Source organism: Schistocerca cancellata, chromosome 11 (assembly GCF_023864275.1).
Source record: "Schistocerca cancellata isolate TAMUIC-IGC-003103 chromosome 11, iqSchCanc2.1, whole genome shotgun sequence".
Lineage (NCBI taxonomy): Eukaryota > Metazoa > Arthropoda > Insecta > Orthoptera > Acrididae > Schistocerca > Schistocerca cancellata.
The window spans coordinates 40053896-40080314 of NC_064636.1; the positions used below are offsets into that span (position 1 = coordinate 40053896).

Consider the following 26419-nt stretch of genomic DNA (forward strand, 5'->3'; position numbering starts at 1 on the left):
AAGGGTAAAACTAGGTGCATATTATTCACCATTATTGGACCGTTTGAAAACCGAGCTGCAAGAAAAATGCTGGCAATTGGACGGCAAAAAAGTCCTTTTCCATCACGACAATGCACCAGCACACACCTCAGCAGTTGTGGTCACAAAATTAATGGAAATAGGATTCCAATTCATTTCACATCCCCCCCCCTATTTTCCAGACTTGGCTCCCTCAGACTGCTATTTGTTCCCCAATTTGAAGAAATGGCTGGCGGGACAAAGATTTTATTCAAATGCAGACTTGGACAATTCCTATGATTCGGAAGGGATCAACAAATTAGATCATTATTGGACGATGTGTATAAGTCTAAAAGGAGACTATGTCGAAAAATAAAAAAGGTTTACCCCAAACACATAAGTAGTTTTTATCTTTGCATGGACTTTTCAAATGTCCCTCGTATCTTATTTAGTGATGAAGGAACGTTTACCAATTGTGGCCAGGAAACCTATGAAGCGTACACTATTCATCTGTTGACAATCCCCATTGGCTTTGTCAGGTGGTATGTCAGCATCCTCGGAGTGTAAACATGTGGTGCAGAATAGTGAACTGTCACCTCATAGCCCCGTTTTCCACAGATAGAACACTGAACCCGCACAGTTATCGCAGCCTCCTAACAGACACCATCTTCCACAACCTACAGAATAAGAGCAACCTGTGGTACCGACATCACGGCTGTCCAGTCGACAGTGCACAAAGTACTACAGCACGTCTCCACAAATTGTTTCCGAATCATTCGATCGGATGCAGACGACCTGTACCTCGGCTGGCCTGTTCCTCAGATTTGACGCCTGTAGACCTTTTTCTGTGGGGAAAGCTGAAAGATACTGTGTACAAGGGCATACCGACTACACCCGATGATACACAATGATGTACTACAGCAGCCTGGACTTCTCCACTGAAATGCTAGCACCTGTGCAGTAATCGTTCCACATCAGACTGGAAACGTGTATTGCTGCTGGTGGTGGTCATTCTGAACACAACCTCTCACAGTCAGCTGTCTTGTTACTGGTCAGAACCCACACAACTAGCATGTTCACTTAAGTTGTTCTTTAGTGTGGGCTACCACAGATATTGTACAAGACTCAGTGTGAGAACATTTCAAAATACAGTATCTCGTAAATGGTTCACATTAGAATCCTGCAACAAGTACCACTGTCGTTCTAATTTACCCTACTTTTAGTCTGTCAGTCCGCAGCTCGTGGTCTCGTAGTAGCGTTCTCGCTTCCTGCGCACGGGGTCCCGGGTTCGATTCCCTGCATGGTCAGGGATGTTCCCTGCCTCGGGATGACTGGGTGTTGTGGTGTCGACTTCTTCAACATCATCGTTCATCCTCATTACGGTCAGAGGAAGGCAATGGCAAACCAACTCTGCTAGGACCTCGTCTAATACGGCGGTGCAGGTCTCTCGCATCATCCCCTATACTCCTCGGAGTATGGGACCTCGTCATCATCTCAGTCTGTCAATGTCATTAGGCACTGTTCCATCAAAAAAGGGTATGTTTCCACAAAATATACATTTTCTAAGTATTATTACAATTATTGGCTAATTATATGAGACTCTGAGCACGAATCCATTCTGTGAAGACTGCACATCAATAGGACTTTCCATTTCTGCAATATTTGCAGTACAAGTTTTATGCAATTCAATCTGTATACGCTGTCTGGCAAAAAAATGAAGTAACCAAAAGACATTGGCAGATGTCAATGTAACTTCACGCACTAGCACAAAACACCAGAGTACACTAGTGTTGTCAGCAGGTCTGGTAGGGTGTTTAAGGGTGTGAACTACCTGAAATGCTGAGTGATCACTGTCAAGGATGTGCAGATGCTGCGTACTTTTATGACATGGCGTTATCAGTACACGACAGAGTTTGAAAGGTCCCTCATTGTGGGCCTCTATTCCACCAGCTCATCGAATTGTGCAACATCCGGATTTGTGGAGAATTCAAATGTGACAGTGGCCCAAAGCTGGGCCGAATGGGAACGCGAGGGAAGGCATACCATTGTCGAGGTACCGGTCGACCACACGTGACCACCCCGAGGAAGTATTGCCTTACTGTGCACTGAGGACACAGTAATGCCTTCACGTATGATTCTGTCATCCGAGAATCAATAATGGACATCCTACAAAGTGCTACGTCACCTCGCGACATCAGTTGGAGACTAGCAGTAACTGGACTGTCCGTCCCCGGTAGCTGAGTAGTCAGCGTGACAGACTGTCAATCCTAAGGGCCCGGGTTCGATACCCGGCTGAGTCGGAGATTTTCTCTGCTCAGTGACTGGGTGTCATGTTGTCCTAATCATCATCATTTCATCCCCCTCGACGCACAAGTCGCCGAAGTGGCGTCAAATCGAAAGACTTGCACCCGGCGAACGGTCTACCCAACGGGAGGCCCTTGTCACACGACATTATTATTATTAGTAACTGGACTGGGGAATTACTGTTCCCTGCGTAGGCTGCCGTTGACACCACAATTAGGACTGTCAATATTTTTAAAAATATCGGGAATCCAAATTATTGATATTTAAAAAAATTTAATTGTCAGCCCTCGATATATCGAAAAAAGTATCGATATATTGAGGGAAAAAATATCGATGTACTGGCCTATCAAAATATTGACTACACATCGTAAATACACTGTCAGTTTTAGAGTTGTACATTTAAGCATTGACTTATTATTAGGTATTCTGTACATCAACAAGCTTTATCCCTGTCAGAGCAAGAATTGAAAGGAAAATGATGCATGTTCACACTTAGTGATAACCACTTTGGTAACAGTGGTACCTGCATGTAAGTGGCACAATAAAATTGCCTGACTGGTACGTTGTTCGTTTTCCTCAAATATCAGATTTGTCCAGAACACTTCGTGTAGACTTCCTTGTTTTTATTCATTTCTGAAAACGCCAGCAACCTTGCAGTTGTGGTGTCAAAACTGCATAGTGAAGCTAAACGTTGCCGTTTCTGTCGGTAGCACCGAGTGCCGATTACGTCAACATTTTCCCTCCCTCCGCAAAGACCGATCTTGTCATATTCATTTTGTTCACCAATTTCAGCAATTGTTTTCCAAGACTACTGATGTGAAGAAATGGCACACTAGTTGTGTTGGAAATTGATTTTTAACATAACTGGTGTGCCATTTCTTCACATCAGAAACCTTGTTATTCCACTCACACTGCCCCCCCCCCCCCCTCCCCGTGCAATCAGATTACTTCTCTGTGCCACCTATATTTGCTTCACACAGTCCAAGAGACTCCTTCCATAGTGAAAATGAAGTTACATTCACTACAATTTCAAAAGAACTACTTCAAATATTTACTAAAACTTGCGAAAAAATATAATACAAAATAAAAGCACCAGCACTCCACATTACCATTTTGATATCGATATACCGAGGAGAAAAATATTGCTGTCATATATCGATATTTAAAAAAAAAAAAATATAAATACATCGATATTTTATCAATAGCCCTAACCACAAAACAAATGGCTGTGTCTGGAATGGTCCCAGGACCGGGAAGAATCTAGTGCTGATGAATAGAATCGCACTGTATTCAGTGATTAATTGTGATTCTGCAGTGCTCCAGACGACCATTGCCAGCAAGTACCGTGGCAACCTGGTGAGAGGTGGTGGTGTCTGGTGTTTTGGAGAGGCACAGCAATGTTACTCTGACGTTACAGTGTGGGGAGTTGTTGGATATCACTTCAGGTCACAGGTGGTAGTGACTGAGGAAACTGTGATGGCACAATGGTACTTCACGGACATCCTGCATCCTCACGTGTTACTGCTCGTGTGTCTTTTTTGACGGGGTATTTCTTGCACACAAATGACATGTGACTCTACAAACAGCCTGGACAAAGTTGAGGTAACCCCGTGGCCACCAAGATCCCATGTCTGGGACCAGGTCAGATGTCGCAGAGCCAGTACTGAAGAAATCAAAGACCAGTTACAATGGTTGTGGGCCGGCTTGCCCTTAGGAACAGATACAACAGCTTTAGGACACCCTTCCCAACCCAATCAGTGTATGCATGTCACACTGATAAGTGAGCTCATGCTGCCAAGTTCTTTCTAAATCTGACTTGATTTTATACTCATTGAAACAAAATCACATACCCTCTCAAGCCACGAATTTTCATTTAATTTCCTCCTATACTCCTGTGTGCTTCACTTTTTTTTGTCAGGTTGTGTATATGAGGGAAACACCTGTGGTAGGCCAACAAATATCTTTTTTATACTGCGAACACGTTTTGTGCAATACTCTAATACTTTCATTTTGTATGCATTCCACACACACACACACACACACACACACACACACACACACACACACACACACAGTAATATAAATAAGTCTTTTCAGTGCTTCATTGTAAAAATTTTGGGCACTGGGATGCAGCTCTTCAGACACACCATCATCCCGCAGCCATAAAAACCAGAAGTTCAGATATTTTTAACCTTGTCACAAAACTTACATTGAGAAATCATTCTTTTCAAAATACATTCTGAAATTCATGGTTTTTAAAACATAATTTCTTATAGTTACATAATATGAATGCGGCCTCTTTTTGGTTGCCTCTAACACCCAAACCTCCAGATGTCAGACACTCAGATCAGTATTAAACATTGTATGTCGATAGAGTATCAACCAAAACAGCGATTTAGTTCGTGCTGTGTGCTGTCATCCAGTAGAACATGAGTAAATAGTAATTAAAATTAACACCAGAACTGTGGAGTATAGGAAAAGCATATCTGAGTTGGTAGAGCGTCAAATCATCATGGTATCGGTCCAGAGTTCGAAACCCACTGATGGCAATTTTATGTGTGAAATTGCTATATTGGAGAACATTTTCCTGACACGTAAAAGGACATTTCGGATTTTGCAGCAATGTTCTTTTGACAATCTGCTTTCACTTTGTTAGTTGAAAGTAGCAAATGTATAGAGTATATTTCTATAGATATGTGTCATCTTATCCATACAGATGTACACTACAGGTTTGCTACTGACAACCAACAAAGTGAAAGCAGACTGCCAAAAGCACTCTGCTATCAGGAAAGTGCAGCCCAGCAGCTATGTAACCACTTCATTTTGAAATCTTCTGTATTTAATGCTCTGTCATTATAGTTTTCTCCCCTTTTTAATTCAGTTATTAGATATTTGTCATATGCATACTTGAAGCTAAAAGTTGTAGTTTGCACAAATTACCAGAACACAGTGAAGTTTTAGTTTCTGCCACGTAATGCCATTTTTTGCTCAGTACGATACACGATCTTAACACAATCACGGCCAAAGCAAGTTGCTGCAGAAGACTATCTTCTTACAGTTTCTTTCGATCACTGCTGTTACGTACCTGACATTTTACCGGATGTCGACGACCTGAGGGACCTGACGCTGTCTGCAAAAGAAATGTCAACCGTACATAAAACTGTGGCAATGACGAATACCGGTAATGACCACACCCCAGTTGACAAGTCACTAAGACCGAGATGCAGAACCCACCGTGAGAAGTTGAATTTGGCACACTACAAGAGGACAGACAACAGAGAACATTGCCCACATAGATAGCCTACCAAGCCCTGAGCCACCATACTAGCGATGCTGCCGAACAGTACAAAATATGATGACTAGTTATGGGAGACAAGCAGTAACCCAGCAACATTACACAAACAGCCATACAAGAAGGTTGCATCCAGCAGTTACCCATTCCAAAACTTGTTACAGATAACAAAAGATATATCACAAGACTCGATTTAACATTTATGCAGGGTAAAACGTACAGTTGAACTTGGTTATGTGACAGGTCATGGGAGGAGAGCTTTTTTTGACTTATTGGAAGATTCTCATCAAACCAGTTTCCAAAAAGGAAATACAAATGTCAGGGTTTAATGTCTATGTCTACAGTAATCTTTGTACGTCACTGTGAAATGCATAGCAGATGGTACTTCCCATTAACCACATATTACGATTCCTTTCTGCTTCATTTCCAAACGGAGCGTGAGAAGAATCACTACTTAAAATGGCTCTGTGCACTCTGTAAACAGTATAATCCTGCCCTTTCGGTCCCTACAGGGGTGAAATGTAGGGGGCTGAAGAACTTTATAGAGTCCTCTCTCAAAGCTGGTTCTTGAAAATTTTAAAGTAGTGTTCATCATGAAAATCAATTTGTGTAGCATCCTCGCGATGCTCTCCCACGGTCAAGCCCATTCTATTTCATATCCCTACAAATACCTGTCTCCACGGCCAAGGTCACTAATGCACGCTCGAGCGGTGGTGCTCGACCTGGCGGTAAGCCAGTTCAAATCCTAGTGGTGGTAAAAATTTTCACTACCAGTATTTTGCTGGCAAGGGAAGAAGTGGTGGTATGAAGTTCCTGATCACCAGACTTTATGACAGTGTCCTGATGTAAATACCAAACCCCTCCACAGTGTATTATGAAAGTGAAGGCATGCGACACTGTTAATGGTGACCCACCTGTTGGATGTGGACGTTAAGCTTAGCAGCCTCCCCGCTCCCCCCCTCCACTCAGTGCTATTTACGTGGAGTAGGCTATGTGCTGGCACCAGGTTTCACCCTTCTCTCATTATCATCATCACCACCATCACACAACACAAACATTACACTACACACATGCACATGCACAACCTTACCCCCCCCCCCTCCACACACACACACACACACACACACACACACACACACACACACACACAAAGTGGACCCATTACATACCATATTTACTCAAATCTAAGCTGCACTTTATTTCCGGTTTTTGTAATCCAAAAAACTGCCTGCGGCTTAGAATCAAATGCAAAGCAAGCGGAAGTTCTGAAAAATGTTGGTAGGTGCCGCCACAACTAACTTCTGCCATCGAATACATGTAGCGCTACACAGGCATGCTTTGTAGGCACAAAGATAAATACTGGCGCCAAAACCTCTGCGTCAGTTAATAAATTTTAACAACAAAAAGGTGGAAGACGAGCTTTTTTTCTCCGTCCCGAGTTTCGAACACTGCATTTTCATACATTATCCAACGAAGTAAATACAAATTCCGTATTGTTCATCTACTACAATCCGACTGGCAAGACTGTTTAGGATGTTTGTCAATATGGCCAACTCTACGTTCTCAATTATTTCCTACCTGTGAGAAGAGATGGTTGCTAATAAGAACCTGATGAAATGTGTATGACATACAATATTCTCTTCACCATAAGAATAATGCGAATATAAACATTTTTCCATGTATTCTTTCGTGTTTGCTGCTATCTCATTTAAAGCCTGTCTGCCTAATAAACTACAAAACCAGAGTGAGACAACAGCAAACACAGAAGAATATACGTATTGTGTCATGTTTATATTCGTATTATTCTTATGCCTAATAGTGATACAGTCAGAAATGAAGCACGGCAACTGACTAGATTTTTAAATCTAATATGACTAATTTCTGTGCAGAATTTGATGTACTAAAGAAGCGGCTGCAAAAGATTTTCAAACGCAGAAAAATTTTTGTCTAACTCTCATTCAGAACATGTTCTATCATACGCAGTCTATTATTTGGTTCTTGTTGATCATTATCAAAGAAAGCAGCAGTGTAAGTAACAACAAACAGCAGTCTCTTGCCATTGTTTCGCTAAGCTTAGAGTGACGTAAACACCTATAACAAAGAAAACGGCACTTATCAGATCAAAGCAAAATGAGCAATCAATTCAAAGCAGACGAAGCACGTGAAAAACGAAGGGTACCGGTATAAATACGGACGTAGCGCCTGACGCATAGCAATGACTACCTGGTAAAGCTTAACTGCTAAGCTTACGACTCGAACCAAACTACTGTTGCTGTATAGTCATTCATTCATTCGACCTAAATTGTGTCTCATATTACAATGTACCAATTTTGTTTCGATTTGGAGGTGCGGCATAAAACTTTTCTCTCCCCTTGAATTTTGAGTCTCAAATTTCAGGTGCGGTTTAGATTCGGATGCGGCTTAGATTCGAGTAAGTACGGTATGTGAATCACTGATATTGTAGTCATAGGACACTTCTTTCTGATTTTTGTGAAGACCATAATTTTGCTTTCTGAACATTTAAAGCAAGCTACCAACGTTTTCGCCATTTTGGAACATTATCAAGATACCCGCCTGTATAGCCGTGCGTGTTAAAGCACCGCTTCCCAGATGGGGAGGTGCGCCGATCCTGAAACAAATCCATCCAGCACATTAACACTGAGGGTCGGTGTGCTGGCCAGCCTGGGTGTGGTTTTCAAGCAGTTTCTCACATCTGGTAAGGTGAATACTGTGCTGGTACCCAAGTCTTGCCTCAGTTCATGATTCGTAAACAATAAGAAAACTTTTGCATACTTTCATATGACTCGTGCTGCATGCAAACAGTTGGTGTACACACATCCCACCCCAGCCCAGAGGAGGGGGTAGGGGGCACGGATAGGGGGGAGGAGGAATGAATGGCGAGGCAACAGGAAGGGCATCCAGCCACTCCTTAAATTAAACCATGCAAAGTACATTCATAACCGTGCTGACCCTACACCAGCGTGGGACAAACGCCCAACAAAAACTAGAAGAAACATTATTGAGAGCTGACTGAATACTTATACAGCTTCTTTCCACAGTATTTCATTACACCATTGCATCATCTGCAAAAAGTCTCAGATTACTATTAATACTTTGCTGTCCGCACATCTCGTACAAATTGATTCGCTCGATGCCGGCAGCGCTGATTCAGATTACTTGGCTTGTTGCCAGCCGTATTTGCCACTATCGGGAGATTACAAATTGTTAAGTTTTACTAACCTCATCGTTGGCTCTCATAAGTGCTCAACCCTGTTCCCCTACTTTCATGAAATTTCAAAGACATACATACATATGTAAATAAATACAAAATTTGTTTGTTTCCAATATTTGTTTATTTAAAGTTTTTTGGAAAATAATCAATTGCGAATCGCACTTTGAAAAGCCAGTCAGCATTATCTGGTGTATTGTTGTTGTCAGAAAATTGTAAAAATTATAATATTTGTCTGAATCGGTTGTGGGACATCATTTTGCGAAATATCGGTGTGTGTGTCAATGGATTCGTTGACCAATAATCATGGATCCTTGCTTTTTTTTCAGTTCCCATATGGATAGCAAGCCCAAACTATTTTCTGAGTTCTCGTCCGGTAATGTCAACAAATTTGTCATTTTTTTAATCTAATCTCCTTCTATTGCAATTTTGACTGTAGTACTTGTTGATTTCGTAGCTAATATATTCAAATAGATCATTCCCAATATATAATTCTATGATATACTTGACGCTCTGTGTATCTTTGGGAAATATGTTTGGACCCAAAGATCCTTCAAATTTATTATTGGTGCCCAGTAAATCAAAGTCTGACCACTGTGTACTGTCTTCATGGCCGATTCATCCAAATCAGTTGGCAACCTTAGCGTTCACTGAATTCTTCTTGGATGTATTTCACTATCTTCCGATGATTCTGCTTCACTTTCACTTTTTTTCTATTTTATTTATTTTTTTTTTTTTTAAATATCCAATGTCTTCTTCCCAATCGGCCAAGTCGTCCGGAACGTCAGACAAGAAATCCGCCCATTCATCATAAATAATCGTATCGTCTCTTTCGTTTTCCATGATGAACTGGCACAAGTACTAATAAAAACAAAAAACTTCTTGACGTGTGTAACTTATTGTTACCTAAACAACACACCAACAGAATGCAAAAGATACTAAAGTGCTCTTGCCAGCCAATGAGCGATCCTATGCAAATGACACCACTGTGGTGTCGCCGGACGGCAGAGTGTTAATATTGCCCCCATGGTCATTAATATACAACACTTCCCAGGGGCACGCCAGATGTTACTTCCACTTCTGTTGATGACTCCCCTTTTGAAATGACGTGCTGCCTCCTCCCTACCAATAAATTCTCAACCCAGCCACAAAATTGTTTGCTACCCCACATGACTGTACCACGGTGTGAGAGATGGACAATGAAGTGGGGAAGGAAATCGGTTGTGTCCTTTCCCAAGAAACAATCCTGGCATTTGCCTTAACAGTTTAGGGGACTCACGAGAACCTAACTCTGGATGACCTCCCGATTGAGAAATCAGTGTGCTAACCACTGTGCCACCTCCCCTGGTGATGGAAGTAGTTGGGTTCCACGTTTTAGGTCAGGGTAGGTCTGCAGTGTTGTAATAGAGACATCCAACTGTTAGGGTTCTCAACAATTTGTGTGGAAAACTCATCAACTGACAGAACACAAAAATTTCAGTAGACTGCCAATGTCATCATTTGATAGAGGTACAATTTTTCCCATTTTTAAATATGAAATAATGTATGTCAATGAGTTAGATTGGTCTTTGTTGTGTTGTGTGGGACATGTAGATTTTAAAACAGCCAATATATCACAGAACTGTAGTTTGTAACTAAGATGGTAGATTATCTTTGTTTTATGGAATCAAGTTGTGTTCCCTACCTGAAGAAATGAAAGACACAGCCTCACGTTTTCTTATGGGCAACAAAATTGTGTGTGAATTGGAGCAATATTTTGTTGACTATGACATTAACAATGGCAGTGAGAATGACGATATCAACCATTCACATGATGATCCTGCCTTTGTGCAAAAAGCACTGCATCAAAGAAAGTGAGTCCCTCTCATTTTTATTTTTTGAAACAATTGTTTGCATTCTTATCTGTTTAAATTTTACAATGACAGCAGTATCCAGTACGGAATCGCGAAGGAATATTTTTAAAGAATTTAATATTTTGATTATTCCAGGGGTTTAATATATGTTTTGGGAGAACAAAAATATTAAATTGTTTAAAAATGTTCCTGCATGGTTTCTATTGGCTATCCCATTCATTCTCATTACAGCTCATTTTTTAATTTTAAATGATTGTGATTCAGATGGCGTTTTCTTTCATTGTACCAACTGTAGTCAGTTTTTTATGACAACATGTCTTCAATTAAGAACAATGTTAAATAAAAGTCACAGACTTGATTACGTATATATTTAGCAACGTGGGAGCTCCAGTCAGTAGTGCACTCTCATTATTTAATGAAGAACATGATATGCTCATAATTTACATGATCCAATAAAGCTTTATATACAATTTCTTTTTACATTTATACTCCTAACTTAAGTTATATTCATACTAATTACATACACAATTAAAAAATGAAATACATGAGTAAATTGCATCTTACTGATGACTGTTTCGAGAATATTTTGAAAACTTTGTTATTCTTATATAACTAATTTATCTGGAAATTTTTGATGTTATGATTACATTTGTATTTATGATTGTTGGTATCATCATAACTATTATTATAATTGTTATTATTATTATTGATTATTCTTAGAAAATAATGAATGAATGTATAATATGAATTAACTACTTTTATTTATGTTTTGATCAATATCTGTGGGGGTTTGTGCTTTGAAGTAAGTTGTCTTAGTGGGAAATAGTAGAGATGTGCAGAGCACATTTGCACGGTGTTGTATTCTCGAACTTATCTTGACTGCATGTGATTATCAAAGAAGATCATTAATAAAACAAGGGAGAAGTGTCTAACATGGCCTGGTACATTTCATTCAATAATGTCATTGAAAAAATTGGAACACTGAAATCTATTTTGCAAACAGGATCATACCGCTAGAAAAGCTATTCTCACAACAAGAATGAGTAGTAGTAATTCGACAATGGATTGAAGCTAAGTAAAACATCTTTTCTCCCAACATCAACATGAAATTATGAACAGTTCTACAAGGGTGAGTCAAATGAAAACCTTAAATTTGTAATAACAAATCGAAATTTCACGCTGTCATCCTGTAAGTTGGTAAGCATGCTAGAAACAGTGTGCAGAATGGCCTGTAGGTGGCAGCATAGTGCAGATGCACACATACCGTTGCAGTATCAGTATAAAGACGGCCGCCCCACTTGCGACTTGCACCAGGGGAGAACAGCATTCTGTTATTCGATTTTTGCGTAGTGAAGGTGTGAAACCTACTGAAATTCATCGACGAATGAAGGTTCAGTACGGTGATGCATGTTTGTCACAGCAGCAAGTTTACAAATGGAGTATCAAGTTCGCAAATGGTGTGACTTCAGTGGAAGATGCTCCTCGTCCAGGTCAGGCACGACGAGTTGTGACTCCACAGAACATTGCAGCAGTCGAAGCCGTAGTGAAGGAAAACCGCCGAGTGACACTGAATGACACTGCAGCATGTTTACACATTAGTCACGGGTCAGCACACCACATTGTGCACGATGTGCTCCAGTTTCACAAAGCGTCTGCAAGATGGGTGCCACGGCAGCTGACTCCTGAAATGAGAGAATGACGTGTCGATGCTCGTAAAGAGCTTCTACGGCACTTTGAACAAGAAGGTGACGGCTTCCTTGCAAGAATCGTTACTGGGGACGAAACCTGGGTTCATTTCCACCAACTGGAAATGAAGAGAGCGAGCAAGGAATGGCGCCATTCCTCGTCACCAAAACCAAAGAAGTTTCAAACAGAACCATCAGCAGGGAAGGTGATGCTGAATCTCTTTTGGGAAAAAAAAGGCGTCACTTTGGAGCATTACGTGCCTAGAGGGACCACTGTCACCAGTGCATCATACACAGATCTCCTAAAAAATCATCTGCTGCCTGCAATCAAATCAAAGCGACGTGGATTGCTGTCAGCAGGTGTCCTTTTGCAACATGACAATACAAGGCCCACACTGCCTGTACAACAGTTGCAACAATCACGGACCTGCATGTTCAGTGTCTTCCTCATCCACATACTCACCAGACCTTGGCCCAAGTGATTTCCATTTGTCTGGACCACTCAAAGATGCAATGGGAGGAAAGAAGTTCCGTTCTGATGAAGAGGTACGCCACGCGGTGCGCGAATGGTTTCACGGACTACCAAAAGATTTTTTTTTCTAAAATAATTTATGCACTTTGTAAGCACTGGAGGACTTGCATTGTGTGTGGGGGAGATTATGTTGAAAAGTGATACAGCTTTGTAGCACTTCTGCACAATAAATAATATTTAAAAAAATATTTAAGGTTTTCATTTGACTCACCCTTGTAATTTTATCTCTTATTTACTCTCAATGTAATGGGAACAGACTATGTGAACACCAACGTAATTTCAATCAAAGTAAGAGAGGTTAAAACTACAAGCTGCCCAAGAAGGATTCAGAGGGAGTGTATAATGTTTGAAACAATATTTAGCAGGCATCAAATGCAAAGAAATATGTCTATGAGCTTTTGGTCAGCTTCTAGCAGTTGTAGAGGGGACTTAGTATGTAAAGGTTTGATAAGGAACACATGTCCAGTAATGTATAGTTTGAATGTAAAATAAGTCTGACGACTGGGTCATTTTCAAATCTTCCGCTTCAGGGTACAGCATGGAATGTTAGTGCTGCACGATGCATGTACTGGGAATGTTTTCCAGTTCACTGAAGTCCATCACATACCATTTTCGTCCCCCTGTAACAGGGGCCGAGAGAAATTGGTATGTTCGCAACAAGAAGGGTCGGCTACTGGGCTTCACGGACATGCACCAAGTCTCGTGGATCGTGTGTGGGAGATACGCCTTGTGCAGCTAACAGCAGGGTCACTGTGTGGAGCATCTGCCGTATAGCACATAGGTCAGTGCTCATTGTCTCCCTCGTGCGAAGAGGGAGGTTTGAAAATTCGATATTCAAACTCATTTTACATCTAAATGGTACATTTTTTGACACGGGTTCCTTATCAAAAGTTTATTACTAAGTTGCCTCTACATACTCTTCACACTCTGTACTAGCAGGAGGGTCACAGCCACACGGCAATCGGTTACAAACCGACAAAGGGCGAGTAGCACGCTACCGAAAGCTCGCAGACGTACGACCACTCGAGGCAGCCGGAAGGACGGGAATATTTTATTCTGTCACGAGACTGCGCATTTGTGCAGGAGTCGTTACACACGTTCTTACTGAGGAGCAAGCGAAACCACAAGCGACAGAAGAGTTCCCACGAGACCACCGTGAAGTGAGGCGAGCACATTCCCACAATCCCCCGCACCACACCGCACAGCCCGGCACTCACCTCCTCGGACGAACTCCCCGGGCTTTCCGCCGGGCGCTGCAGGCAGGTTCGAGCCCAGGTAGGCGACCGTGTGCGCCGGGTTGAAGAGGCCCGTCTTGCCACTGTTCAGGACACCTTTCCAGCATCCCGACACATTCGGGATCGGCCTGTAAAAGGAACATTGCCACTAAACTTTGTGACGGCACAATTACGGGGCAATTCAAAAGGCAGTACACAAACAGACGGAACGTAAAAACTTTGGTATAGAAATGTAATAACTTTGGTATAGGAATTTATGGGCTTGGAAGTAATTGTGAGCCACTGAAAGCTTCGGAATCTCGGGGACAACAGTGACCCGCAATAGACCTGCTCTATTCGTTCAGTAAAGATGATGTACTGTTTACTCAGCAATGTTGTACATTACAAAAGGTTTTCAAAAATGGCAACATACACTAGGCATCACCCAGACCTCTCCAGATGCTGCAAGAATCCAAGCGCGTGTGGCGAGAAATGGTTTTCCCAGCAGGTACTTCCGTCAGATACGTGCAGACGGCGGAGGGAATGGCTCGCAAATGGGAGGGGATACAAGTCGGCTGTGCGCACACGGCAGCTCATTTCATTGGCACACCTGATGATATATTAAAAAACTAAAAACCCACCTCGATTGCGAAAAAAGCACCTAGTGTTAAGTGTTAACCCAGGTTTCGGCGTAGATAACTACACCTTCTTCAGAACAACAATAACACCCACAAGTGCCTAAGAAGACCTTTGTCAATGATTAAAAGAACACCATAGCTATACATTTATAAATGAAAAAGAAAAGGTAAACACAAACAGTACATATGTACAAAGTCAAAACCACTACTTAACTTAATGGTGTACGCTCCACCTCACACCGGCCTATGCTCGATGGGCCATGAGCCGCCAAAAACTGCAGCTACAAACGGTCGCTCACTTACAAGCCTGACCTGCAATCAAGGCGGGTTTTTAGTTTTTTAATATATTAACCAACGATTGCTGACAAGCTGCGATGTTGATAATGCCGACACGTCAGACTACCAGTCTACTGTCCCCGTCAGACCCTACGAAATGGCAGTACATCCACGAACTACTCAATCAATAAATGTTCAAACACACACACAAAATTCTGTAAGAGACGCACTGTACATCACAGAACGGTACACTGTTGAAGTTCTCAGAGTGTACATTCTAAGAAGAGTTGGGTGACAAATTACTTATTCCCAACCATGTCTCGCAAAACTGCCGCAATGAGAAATTGGAGTAATTACAAGTTAATAAAGAATTTTGCAATAAAAGGGGGAAAGCTATTACTGTCTGCCACACACTGTAAGGTAATTTGCTATACTAGGTAGAGAGTGTAGCAAGACCTGATTTGTATGTGACTGGTCGCACTTTGCAACAAAACATCTCCTACCATTCTATTAAGGTGCCCAACAGAATGTTATTTTTTTGTTTTATTGTTGCATTAGTGTCAAGTACGTGCACATATTCAGTAGCATCTGCATTACAAAAGACAAAACACGTAAAATATGTCTATCCTTAGCACATGATGTTATATATAAGATAATGTAGCAGCTGTTCTTTTTTTTTTCCCCCCCTAGATCTCTTAAATTTACTTGTCTTCTTTCCATTAACTTTTTGGCACATGCCAAACACTTTTGTTTGTAACATTCATTTAATTATTTAGTTTGTATTGCTATGGTAACTCGCATAAATTTTTAATGGTTGCTATTAGCAATGGTGATGTGCTTTACAATCATTACAATGTTTTGAGATCATTCGCCATACCCATACCATACCATCAGATCGCCACATTGTGTACCGTCATTGGTCACTCCAAACAACATTTTTCCACTGTTGAGTCGTCCAATGTTTACGCTCTTTACACCAAGCGAGGCGTCGTTTGGCATTTACTGGCGTGATGTGTGGCTTACAAGCAGCTGTTCAACTGTGAAATCCAAGTTTTCTCACCTCCCGCCTAACTGTCATAGTACTTGCAGTGGATCCTGATGCAGTTTGGAATTCTTGTGTGATGGTCTGGATAGATGTCTGCCTATTACACGTTACGATCCTCTTCAACTGTCGGCGGTCTCTGTCAGTCAACAGATGAAGTCAGCCTGTACGCTTTTGTGCTGTCCGTGTCCCTTCACATTTCCACTTCACTATCACATCAGAAACAGTGGACCTAGGGACGTTTAGGAGTGTGGGAATCTCACATACAGACGTATGACACAAATGACACCCAATCACCTCACACGTTCAAAGTCCGTGAGTTCCGCAGAGCGCTCCATTCTGCTCCCTCACGATGTCTAATGACTACTGAGGTCACTGATACGGAGTACCTAGGAGTAGGTGGCAGCACAATGCAGCTAATATGAAAAACGTATGTTTTTGGGGGTGCCCAGATATTTTTGATCATGTAGTGTACGTGTGCAAGATTAGCAAGTACTGTGTTATGTCGCTGACTGTGTGCTTCTGTCCGTTTAGACGCTGCCGTAACTACAGTGGCGAGTGTGGCCACACCCAATTTAGAAGACAGTCGCTGGTGACACAGTGGGACACATCTCTCCTACACTGCCCCCCAGTACCACACTGCACCGGCGGTGGCGGCGAACACTCACCCCTTGTCGAGCACGGTGATGACGTCACCCACGCGGTACAGCAGCTGCTCCCTCTTGGCCTTTGCAGGCTCCTCGCAGCAGTCTTGGACGGCTTGGACCTGCTCCGGTTTGCACTGCAACAGCACAAAAGACAAAGTTACACTTACTACATTCAAACAGTCTTTTCATGTACCCTACTGTTCACGAAAAGTGAAACACTAAGGACCAGTGGTTAGCAACACGTCACGATAGGAGGATGTGTGGAACAGCAGAACCGTAACAAGTGATTTAAACGGCAGGGAGGTGTGCACGTAGGACCGACAGTGCCATCTTTTGTTTGGCCGGAAAGGTCAGTGTTATACAGTGCTCAGTCGGTGCGGGGCTGTCGTTGTTGTTGTGGTCTTCAGTCCTGAGACTGGTTTGATGCAGCTCTCCATGCTACTCTATCCTGTGCAAGCTTCTTCATCTCCCAGTACCTACTGCAGCCTACATCCTTCTGAATCTGCTTAGTGTATTCATCTCTTGGTCTCCCTCTGCGACTTCTACCCTTCACGCTGCCCTCCAATACTAAATTGGTGATCCCTCGATGTGTCAGAACATGTCCTACCAACCGATCCCTTCTTCTAGTCAAGTTGTGCCACAAACTTCTCTTCTCCCCAATCCTATTCAATACCTCCTCATTAGTTACGTGATCTACCCACCTAATCTTCAACATTCTTCTGTAGCATCACATTTCGAAAGCTTCTATTCTCTTCTTGTCCAAAATATTCATTGTCCATGTTTCACTTCCGTACATGGCTACACTCCATACAAATGCTTTCAGAAACGACTTCCTGACACTTAAATCTATACTCGATGTTAACAAATTTCTCTTCTTCAGAAACGCTTTCCTTGCCATTGCCAGTCTACATTTTATATCCCCTCTACTTCGACCATCATCAATTATTTTGCTCCCCAAATAGCAAAATTCCTTTACTACTTTAAGTGTCTCATTTCTTAATCTAATTCCCTCAGCATCACCCGACTTAATTCGACTACATTCCATTATCCTCGTTTTGCTTTTGTTGATGTTCATCTTGTATCCTCCTTTCAAGACACTGTCCATTCCGTTCAACTGCTCTTCCAAGTCCTTTGCTGTCTCTGACAGAATTACAATGTCATTGGCGAACCTCAAAGTTTTTATTTCTTCTCCATGGATTTTAATGCCTACTCAATATACAGATTGCTCAATATACAGATTGAATAACATCGGGGAGAGGCTACAACCCTGTCTCACTCCCTTCCCAACCACTGCTTCCCTTTCGTGCCCCTCGACTCTTATAACTGCCATCTGGTTTCCGTACAAATTGTAAATAGCCTTTCGCTCCGTGTATTTTACCCCTGCCACCTTCAGAATTTGAAAGAGAGTATTCCAGACAACATTGTCAAAAGCTTTCTCTATGGCTACTAATGCTAGAAATGTAGGTTTGCCTTTCCTTAAACTTTCTTCTAAGATAAGTCGTAGAGTAAGTATTGCCTCTCGTGTTCCAACATTTCTACGGAATCCAAACTGATCTTCCCCGAGGTCGGCTTCTATCAGTTTTTCCATTCGTCTGTAAATAATCCGCGTTAGTATTTTGCATCTGTGACTTATTAAATTGATAGTTCGGTAATTTTCACATCTGTCAACACCTGCTTTCTTTGGGATTGGAATTATTATATTCTTCTTGAAGTCTGAGGGTATTTCGCCTGTCTCATACATCTTGCTCACCAGATGGTAGAGTTTTGTCAGGACTGCCTCTCCCAAGGCTGTCAGTAGTGTTAATGGAATGTTGTCTACTCCTGGGACCTTGTTTCGACTCCAGTCTTTCTGTGTCAAACTCTTCATGCAGTATCGTGTCTCCCATTTCATCTTCATCTACATCCTCTTCCATTTCCATAATATTGTCCTCAAGTACATCACCCTTGTATAGATCCTCTATATACTCCTTCCACCTTTCTGCTTTTCCTTCTTTGCTTAGAACTGGGTTTCCATCTGAGCTCTTGATATTCATACAAGTGGTTCTCTTTTCTCCAAAGGTCTCTCTAATTTTCCTGTAGGCAGTATCTATCTTACCCCTAGTGAGATAAGCCTCTACATCCTTAAATTTGTCTTGTAGCCATCCCTGCTTAGCCATTTTGCACTTCTTGTTGATCTCATTTTTGAGATGTCTGTATTCCTTTTTGCCTGTTTCATTTACTGCATTTCTACATTTTCTCCTTTCATCAATTAAATTCAATCTCTCTTCTGTTACCCAAAGATTTCTACTAGCCCTCATCTTTTTACCTACTTGATGCTCTGCTGCCTTCACTACTTCATCCCTCAAAGCTACCCATTCTTCTTCTACTGTACATCTTTCCCCCATTCCTGTCAATTGTTCCCCTATGCTCTCCCTGAAACTCTGTACAACCTCTGGTTTAGTCAGTTTATCCAGGTCCCATCTCCTTAAATTCCCACCTATGAAACGAAAATGTGTAACCGAGTACTACTACGCCTCACCAACATTGCAACATGTAATACCAGTATGCAAGTGCATTCAATTGGTTTCTGGGAGGCAGGTCTCTCATTCTGTGAAATTTGTGCTCGTACAGGGCACACTGATTCAACAGTGAAATGTATGCGGAACCGGTGAAGAGAAGAGGGCCGTACACACTGACAAGGAATTGGACGATACAACGTGTGACAGCGCAAGATGACAGTTATCTTGCCCACTTCAGGATAATGGATCAAACAGCTTCGTCTACAGTGTCGGCACAATGTTGGAGCACTGGACACGGTCGCATCGACTGTTCGACGCCATCTTCTGCGAGATGGACTGGCGGCACATGTGCCACTGTGTCAGCTTCCGCTGACCGGAACCCTGCCAATGCCGCAGAATGCAATGTTTGGTTTTAGTTTAGTTATGTCATTTTCCGTGGATCATTTTCCCAATTATTTTATTGATATGATGTGGAACAAGTCAGATTATAAGATATACACTCGTCCTCATAAATTAAGGATAACTGCAGAATGTGGTGCCACACAACAGGGCACTACACAAAACTGGCATTAATAGCGTAGGCACATAGGGAACACACACAACACAGATCTGTAAGTCCACGGTATTGGTGATATGTTGAGAAAACCGTCCCAAAACACATGTGCCAAAAAACACCACTGTTTCCTGCGCATGTACCCCGACATCAACACCAAGCACACGTACAGAGGCCGCACAATGGTTTGGCATACTCTGGATCAGGTGGTCGAGCAGCTGCTGGGGTATAGCCTCCCATTCTTGCACCAGTGCCTGTCTGAGCTCCTGAAGTGTCCTAGGGGTTTGAAGACGGTACCGAGAGCATCCCAGACGTGCTCGATGGGGTTTAGGTCTGGAGAACAGGCAGGCCACTCCATTTGCCTGATATCTTCTGTTTCAAGGTACTCCTCCACGATGGCAGCTCGGTCGGGAGGAAGGTGGGACCCACTGCACCCGTGAAAAGGCAAACATACTGGTGCAAAATGACGTCCCGATACACCTGACCTGTTACAGTTCCTATGTCAAAGACATGCAAGGTGTACGTGCACAAATCATAATCCCACCCCACACCATCAAACCACGACCTCCATACAGGTCCCTCTCAACGACATTCAGGGGTTGGTACCTGGTTCCTGGTTCACGCCGAATGAAAACCCGGCGAGAATCACTGTTCAGACTATACCTGGACTCGTCTGTGAACATAACCTGGGACCACTGTTCCAATGACCATGTACTGTGTTCTTGACACCAGGCTTTAGGGGCTATCCTGTGATCAGGGGTCAGTGGAATGCACCTTGCAGGTCTCTGGGCGAATAAACCGTGTCTGTTCAGTCGTCTGCAGACTGTGTGTCTGGAGACAACTGTTCCAGTGGCTGCGGTAAGGTCCCGAGCGAGGCTAGCTGCAGTACTCCGTGGCCGTCTGCGGGCACTGATGGTGAGATATCGGTCTTCTTGTGGTGTTGTACACTGTGGACGTCCCGTACTGCAGCGCCTGGACACGTTTCCTGTCTGCTGGAATCGTTGCCGTAATCTCGCGATCACACTTTGTGGCACACGGAGGGCCCGTGCTACGACCTGCTGTGTTTGACCAGCCTCCAGTCGCCCTAATATTCTACCCCTCATATCATCATCAATATTTTCAACACACAGTCACCATTAGCACGTCTGAAAATAACTGCACACTTACTCGCTGCACCGTACTCTGACACGCACCAACACACCTCTGTGTATGCGGACTGCTGCCAGCACCACCGTGTGATGACCGTAGGTCAAATTCACCGTTTGGTCATACCCTGAGGTGATTGAAACCCGCAAACCACCCACAAGAGCATTGTTTCACCATGTATCACCATTTTTCTTAATTTATGAGTGTATATACACACATCAATAGTGCTAATATTAATATTACTGAAATTTTTAGTTCTACACATGCAACTACATTTAAAGGTACAATTTATTTTTTATTTATTTATTTATTTTTACCAATTCTGAAACAGAAACTTGTCCATGGAATAGAAGGAGTTGTCCAAAAGAAATGATTTTAAGCTACATTTAAAACTTGGTCTGCTACCTGCCAGACGCTTTATGTTGTTAGGCAAATGATCAAAGATTTTTGTTGCTGAATAATGTACTCCTTTTTGAGGAACTGACAGCTTCAATAATGGATAGGAAACATCATTTTTCCTTCTAGTGTTGTACGTATGATGATTACTGTTCTTCGTGACTGAGATGCGATTATTTATAATGAATCTCATTAGCGAATATATGTACTCTGATGGTGCAGTTAAAACACCTAACTCCTTGAATAGATGCCTACATGACGTCCTTGGATGAACACCACTAATTATTCTCACTGCTGTCTTTTGCGCAATCAGTACTTTATGTCTACGTGGTGAGTTACCCCAGAAAACTATTCCATAAGACACTACTGAGTGGAAATATGCAAAGTACGTTAGGAGGATGATCTGTTTATTACCAAGACTAGCGATTATACGAAGAGCGAAAGAAGCTGAACTTAATTGTTTGAGAAGCTCAGTAATACACTTCTTCCAGTTCAAGTTGTCATCAATGTTAACACCAAAAATTTCAAGAAATCTACTGTGTTAATTGAGCCCTGTTCATTTGCTACATTAATTGTCGGTATGATTCTGTTCGGTGTACAGAACTGGATATAGCGAGTATTTTCAATTTCAGAATCAAGGGGAAGTCCATTTTCTGAAAGACGTCCTTAACAATATCTTCAGCTGCTTTTTCTGGAATGGGATTTATTATAACACTTGTGTCATCTGCAAAAAGTACTAGTTCTGCTTGCTGAACGTTAGGTGAGAGATCATTCACATGAATTACGAACAGCAAAGGACCCAAAATTGAACCCTGGGATCCCTTTGTGATAACTCCCTATTCACTGGAATTTACCCCCCCCCCCCCCCCCCCCAACATTATTTGTGTTATTCAGCACAACTTTTTGCTTTTTGTTCATTAAGTATGATTCAAACCAGCTGTGTGTACAGCCTTCAATTCCATAAAACCTGAGTTTTTCTAAGAGTGGGACATGATCCTCAAAGTCAAATGCCTTGGAAATATCACAAAAAATTCCATAATTTGTTATTTAGGGTTTGTACTATTTGATGGGTAAATGTGTAGACAGCATTCTCAGTCGAGTAATCCTTCTGGAATCTGAACTGTGACATGCTGAGTAAATCATTTTAACTTAAATGTGAGACTACTCTTGAATACATAACTTTTTTGAATATTTTAGAAAATGAGGTCAGCGATGAGATTGGTCTAGAATTATTTAAGTCACTCTTGTCCCTTTTCTTATGAAGAGGCCTGACAATTATGTATTTCAAACTGTCTGGAAAAATTCCCTGTGCTAGCACCCGAATGCTGACATTGACGTGCTGAGTGGCAAAATATAGTGTTTTTGAGCAGGTCACACTTCAACTTGTCCTACAGTGATGGCCAAATATCTATCCGACACCACCGTGCTGAACACAGTGAGGCAGACAGTAATTTTGAGCAGCACAGCAAAGAAACACCAAGTGCAGTAATTTGGCGTGCTTCTGTCTGTAACACACGATCTTGCAAGCTACGTCTTGACGGCAATCTGAACAGCTACTGCTAGATCGGGGGGATTTTACAGCTCGTGGCACTGCCTCTCCTGTAGGTCATTCCATATGCAATATTTCAGCAGGACAATGCCTGGTCGCACATACCAAGGAATGTGCAAACCTTTTTGGAAGGACGCAGGTACCAGTGCATCCCTGGCCTGACGTGTCGCACATCTTACATGTCTGGCATATGGTCTACATCTCATCTACACCTACGTGATTACTCTGCTATTCACAATAAAGTTCAATGAACCACCTTCAAGCTGTCTATCTACCATTCCACTCTCTAATGGCATGCGGGAAAAAGCGAGCACTTAAATTTTTACGTGTGAGCCCTGATTTCTCTTATTTTATCGTGATGACCATTTCTCCCTATGTAGGTGGGTGCCAACAGAAGGTTTTCGCAATCCGAGGAGAAAACTGGTGATTGAAATTTCACGAGAATATCCTGTCGCAACGAAAAATGCCTTTGTTTTAATGATTGCCACTCCAATTCAGATATCATGTCTGTGAGACTATAACCCCTATTTCACGATAATACAACACGAGCTGCCCTTCTTTGTACTTTTTTGATGTCATCCGTCAGTCCCATCTGATGCGGATCCCACACCGCACAGCAATACTCCAGAACAAGCGTGGTGTAGGCAGTCTCTTTAGTAGACGTGTTGCACCTTCTAAGTGTTCTGCCAATGAATTGTAGTCTTTGGTTTGCTCTACCCACAATATTATCTATGTGATCTTTCCAATTGAGGTTATCTGTAATTGTAATCCCTAAGTATTTACTTGAATTTACAGCCTTCAGATTTGTGTGACTTATCGCGTAATCGAAATTTGGCTGCAGAATGAGATTTTCACTCTGCAGTGGAGTGTGCGCTGATATGAAACTTCCTGGCAGATTAAAACTGTGTGCCCGACCGAGACTCGAACTCTGGACCTTTGCCTTTCGCGAGCAAGTGCTCTCCCATCTGAGCTACCGAAGCACGACTCACGCCCCGTCCTCACAGCTTTACTTCTGCCAGTATCTCGTCTCCTACCTTCCAAACTTTACAGAGGCTCTCCTCTCGCAGGACGAGATACTGGCAGAAGTAAAGCTGTGAGGACCAGGTGTGAGTTGTGCTTCGGTAGCTCAGTTGGTAGATCACTTGCCCATGAAAGGCAAAGGTCCCGAGTTCGAGTCTCGGTTGGGCACACAGTTTTAATCTGCCAGGAAGTTTGAAATTTGGCTGATTTCTTTTAGTACTCATGTGAATAACTTCACACTTTTCCTTATTCAGGATCATTGCCACGTTTCGCACCATACAGATATCTTATCCAAATCATTTTGCAATTCGTTTTGATCATCTGATGACTTTACAAGATGGTAAATGACAGCATCATCTGCAAACAATCTACGACGGCCACTCAGATTGTCTCCTATGTCGTTAATGTAGATCAGAAACAATAGAGGGCCTATAACACTTCCTTGGGGAACGCCGGATATTACTTCTGTTTTACTCGATGTCTTTCCGTATATTACTATGAACTGTGACCTTCCTGGCAGGAAATCACGAATCCAGTCACACAACTGAGGCGATACTCCGTAGGCACACAGTTTGGTTAGAAAATGTTTGTGAGGAACGCTGTCAAACGCCATCTGGAAATCTAAAAATATGGAATCAATTTGACATCCCCTGTCGATAGCACTGATTACTTCACGAGTATAAAGAGCTAGTTGTGTTTCACAAGACCGATATTTTCTGAAACTGTGCTGACTACGTGTTAATAAATGTGTCGCTCAGCAACTTGTTCATTCGAGTTCTCCTGTAGCGAAGTTGCTGCTTTGTGGACATATCTAGGAACTGTGTGGCAGAGAATTCCCCACCAGCATATTCGGGAGCTCTTCGGTTCCGTGCCACGATGTATAGTGGCCCCAATTGCAGCACACAGTTGTGCTGCTCTGTACCGAATTTCCAGTCACAGTGCATGTAAAGATCTGTAAATTTAATCATTTGTGTACAGTCGTGTTGCTAATCGGTGGAATAAATTTCATTGGGATTGCATCTCTCAGTCTCAGTGTTTCATTTTCTCCATACAGTACTGCATCTTCACAATAACTGTTACCGGCACACTCTAGTGCAGCGGTCGTCAAACATTTTTGCTCACGAGCCGATACTGGCATTAAGAGGAAGTACCTTGGGTTGCATATGCACGAATCTTATTATTTATTGGTAACGTGTGTAAATGGGTGTGTTATGAGTCTCCAATAGACTGGCTAACCAAACAACATTTGCTGAAGTAGTTGATTGTTAAAAGTTGGCAACATTCGCAACACTTCTTATCAACTGTTCTCAGATTGCTGCCACCCAGAGTGATCCCACAGTTGTGACACACTTATTGCTTGACAAACTGTTGTTATGTTATCTGAGTGAAAAGTTGGTTTTCAGAAAGGCTTTTCAACAGAAAATACTATATCCGCTTTCACTGATCAAATTTAAATGCTCTGAATAACCGGACATCACTCATTGGTATTTTTTGTGATCTCTCAAAGGCCTTTGATTGTGTAAATCAGGGATTCCCAAAGTGGTCGATATCAGCCCCTTGGGGTCGATATCGGTTTCCTGCGGGTCGACATAAACGAAAACTGATTTTGGGGGTCGACGAGGTCTAAAAATCGACCCCTATTAAATTAACACAAGTTCTGATTCAAAACTTTCAAGATAGGTAGGTACTGTATTGTTTATGTTGCGTTACGTGTACTAAAAATAATTAATATTTTTGTATAAAACAGCATTGTTGTAGTAATGTAAAGTCTCAAGATCGTACAAGATGCAAAACTCGGCAAGTCTGTGTGGACAAGTTTGTGCAAGATAATGAGTTCGAGCGTACATCTTTCAGGTGCGTTTTGACTTGCTCTCCTTGCTCTCTATTTGATGCTATTTGGGGGTCTGAGGTAACAGTTCATTTTGGAAAAGGGGTCACTTGTCCAAAATAGTTTGGGGATCCCTGGTGTAAATCATGGGATTCTTTTATGGTTTGAGTGGGGCAGTGCACAAATGGTTTAATTCATACTGAACTGGAAGAATGCAGAAAGTTGAAATAAGTGGTTCATGTTATGTTAAAACAACAGCTGATTCCTCAAACTGGGGGGCTACCAAGTACGGGGTCCCATAGGGTTCGGTCTTAGGTCCTTTACTGTTCTTGATATACATTAATGACTTACCATTCCACATTGATGAAGATGCAAAGTTAGTTCTTTTTGCTGATGATACAAGTATAGTAATAACATCCAAAAACCAAGAACTAAGTGATGTAATTGTAAATGATGTTTTTTCACAAAATTATTAAGTGGTTCTCAGCAAAACGGACTCTCTTTAAATTTTGATAAAACACAGTATATACAGTTCCGTACAGTAAATGGCACAACTCCAGTAATAAATATAGACTTTGAACAGAAGTCTGTATCTAAGGCAGAATCTTCAAAATTTTTAGGTGTGCCCATTGATGAGAGGTTAAACTGAAAGCAACACATTGATGGTCTGCTGAAACGTCCGAGTTCAGCTACGTATGCTATTAGGGTTATTGTAAATTT

The 26419-nt window shown here is 42.1% G+C and overlaps 1 protein-coding gene across 1 annotated transcript in view; it reads right to left on the bottom strand.

Annotated features, from left to right (window-relative positions):
• The window catches only part of LOC126108160 (activated Cdc42 kinase-like), a 323364-nt gene that overhangs the window by 163073 nt on the left and 133872 nt on the right, over positions 1 to 26419 (bottom strand). Inside the window, exons 9-11 of the mRNA XM_049913403.1 lie at positions 16731 to 16843; positions 14110 to 14255; positions 5387 to 5431 (exon numbers count right to left, since the gene is read on the bottom strand). Of these exons, the coding sequence (XP_049769360.1) occupies positions 5387 to 5431; positions 14110 to 14255; positions 16731 to 16843 (304 nt within the window). The remainder of the gene's footprint in view (positions 1 to 5386; positions 5432 to 14109; positions 14256 to 16730; positions 16844 to 26419) is intronic.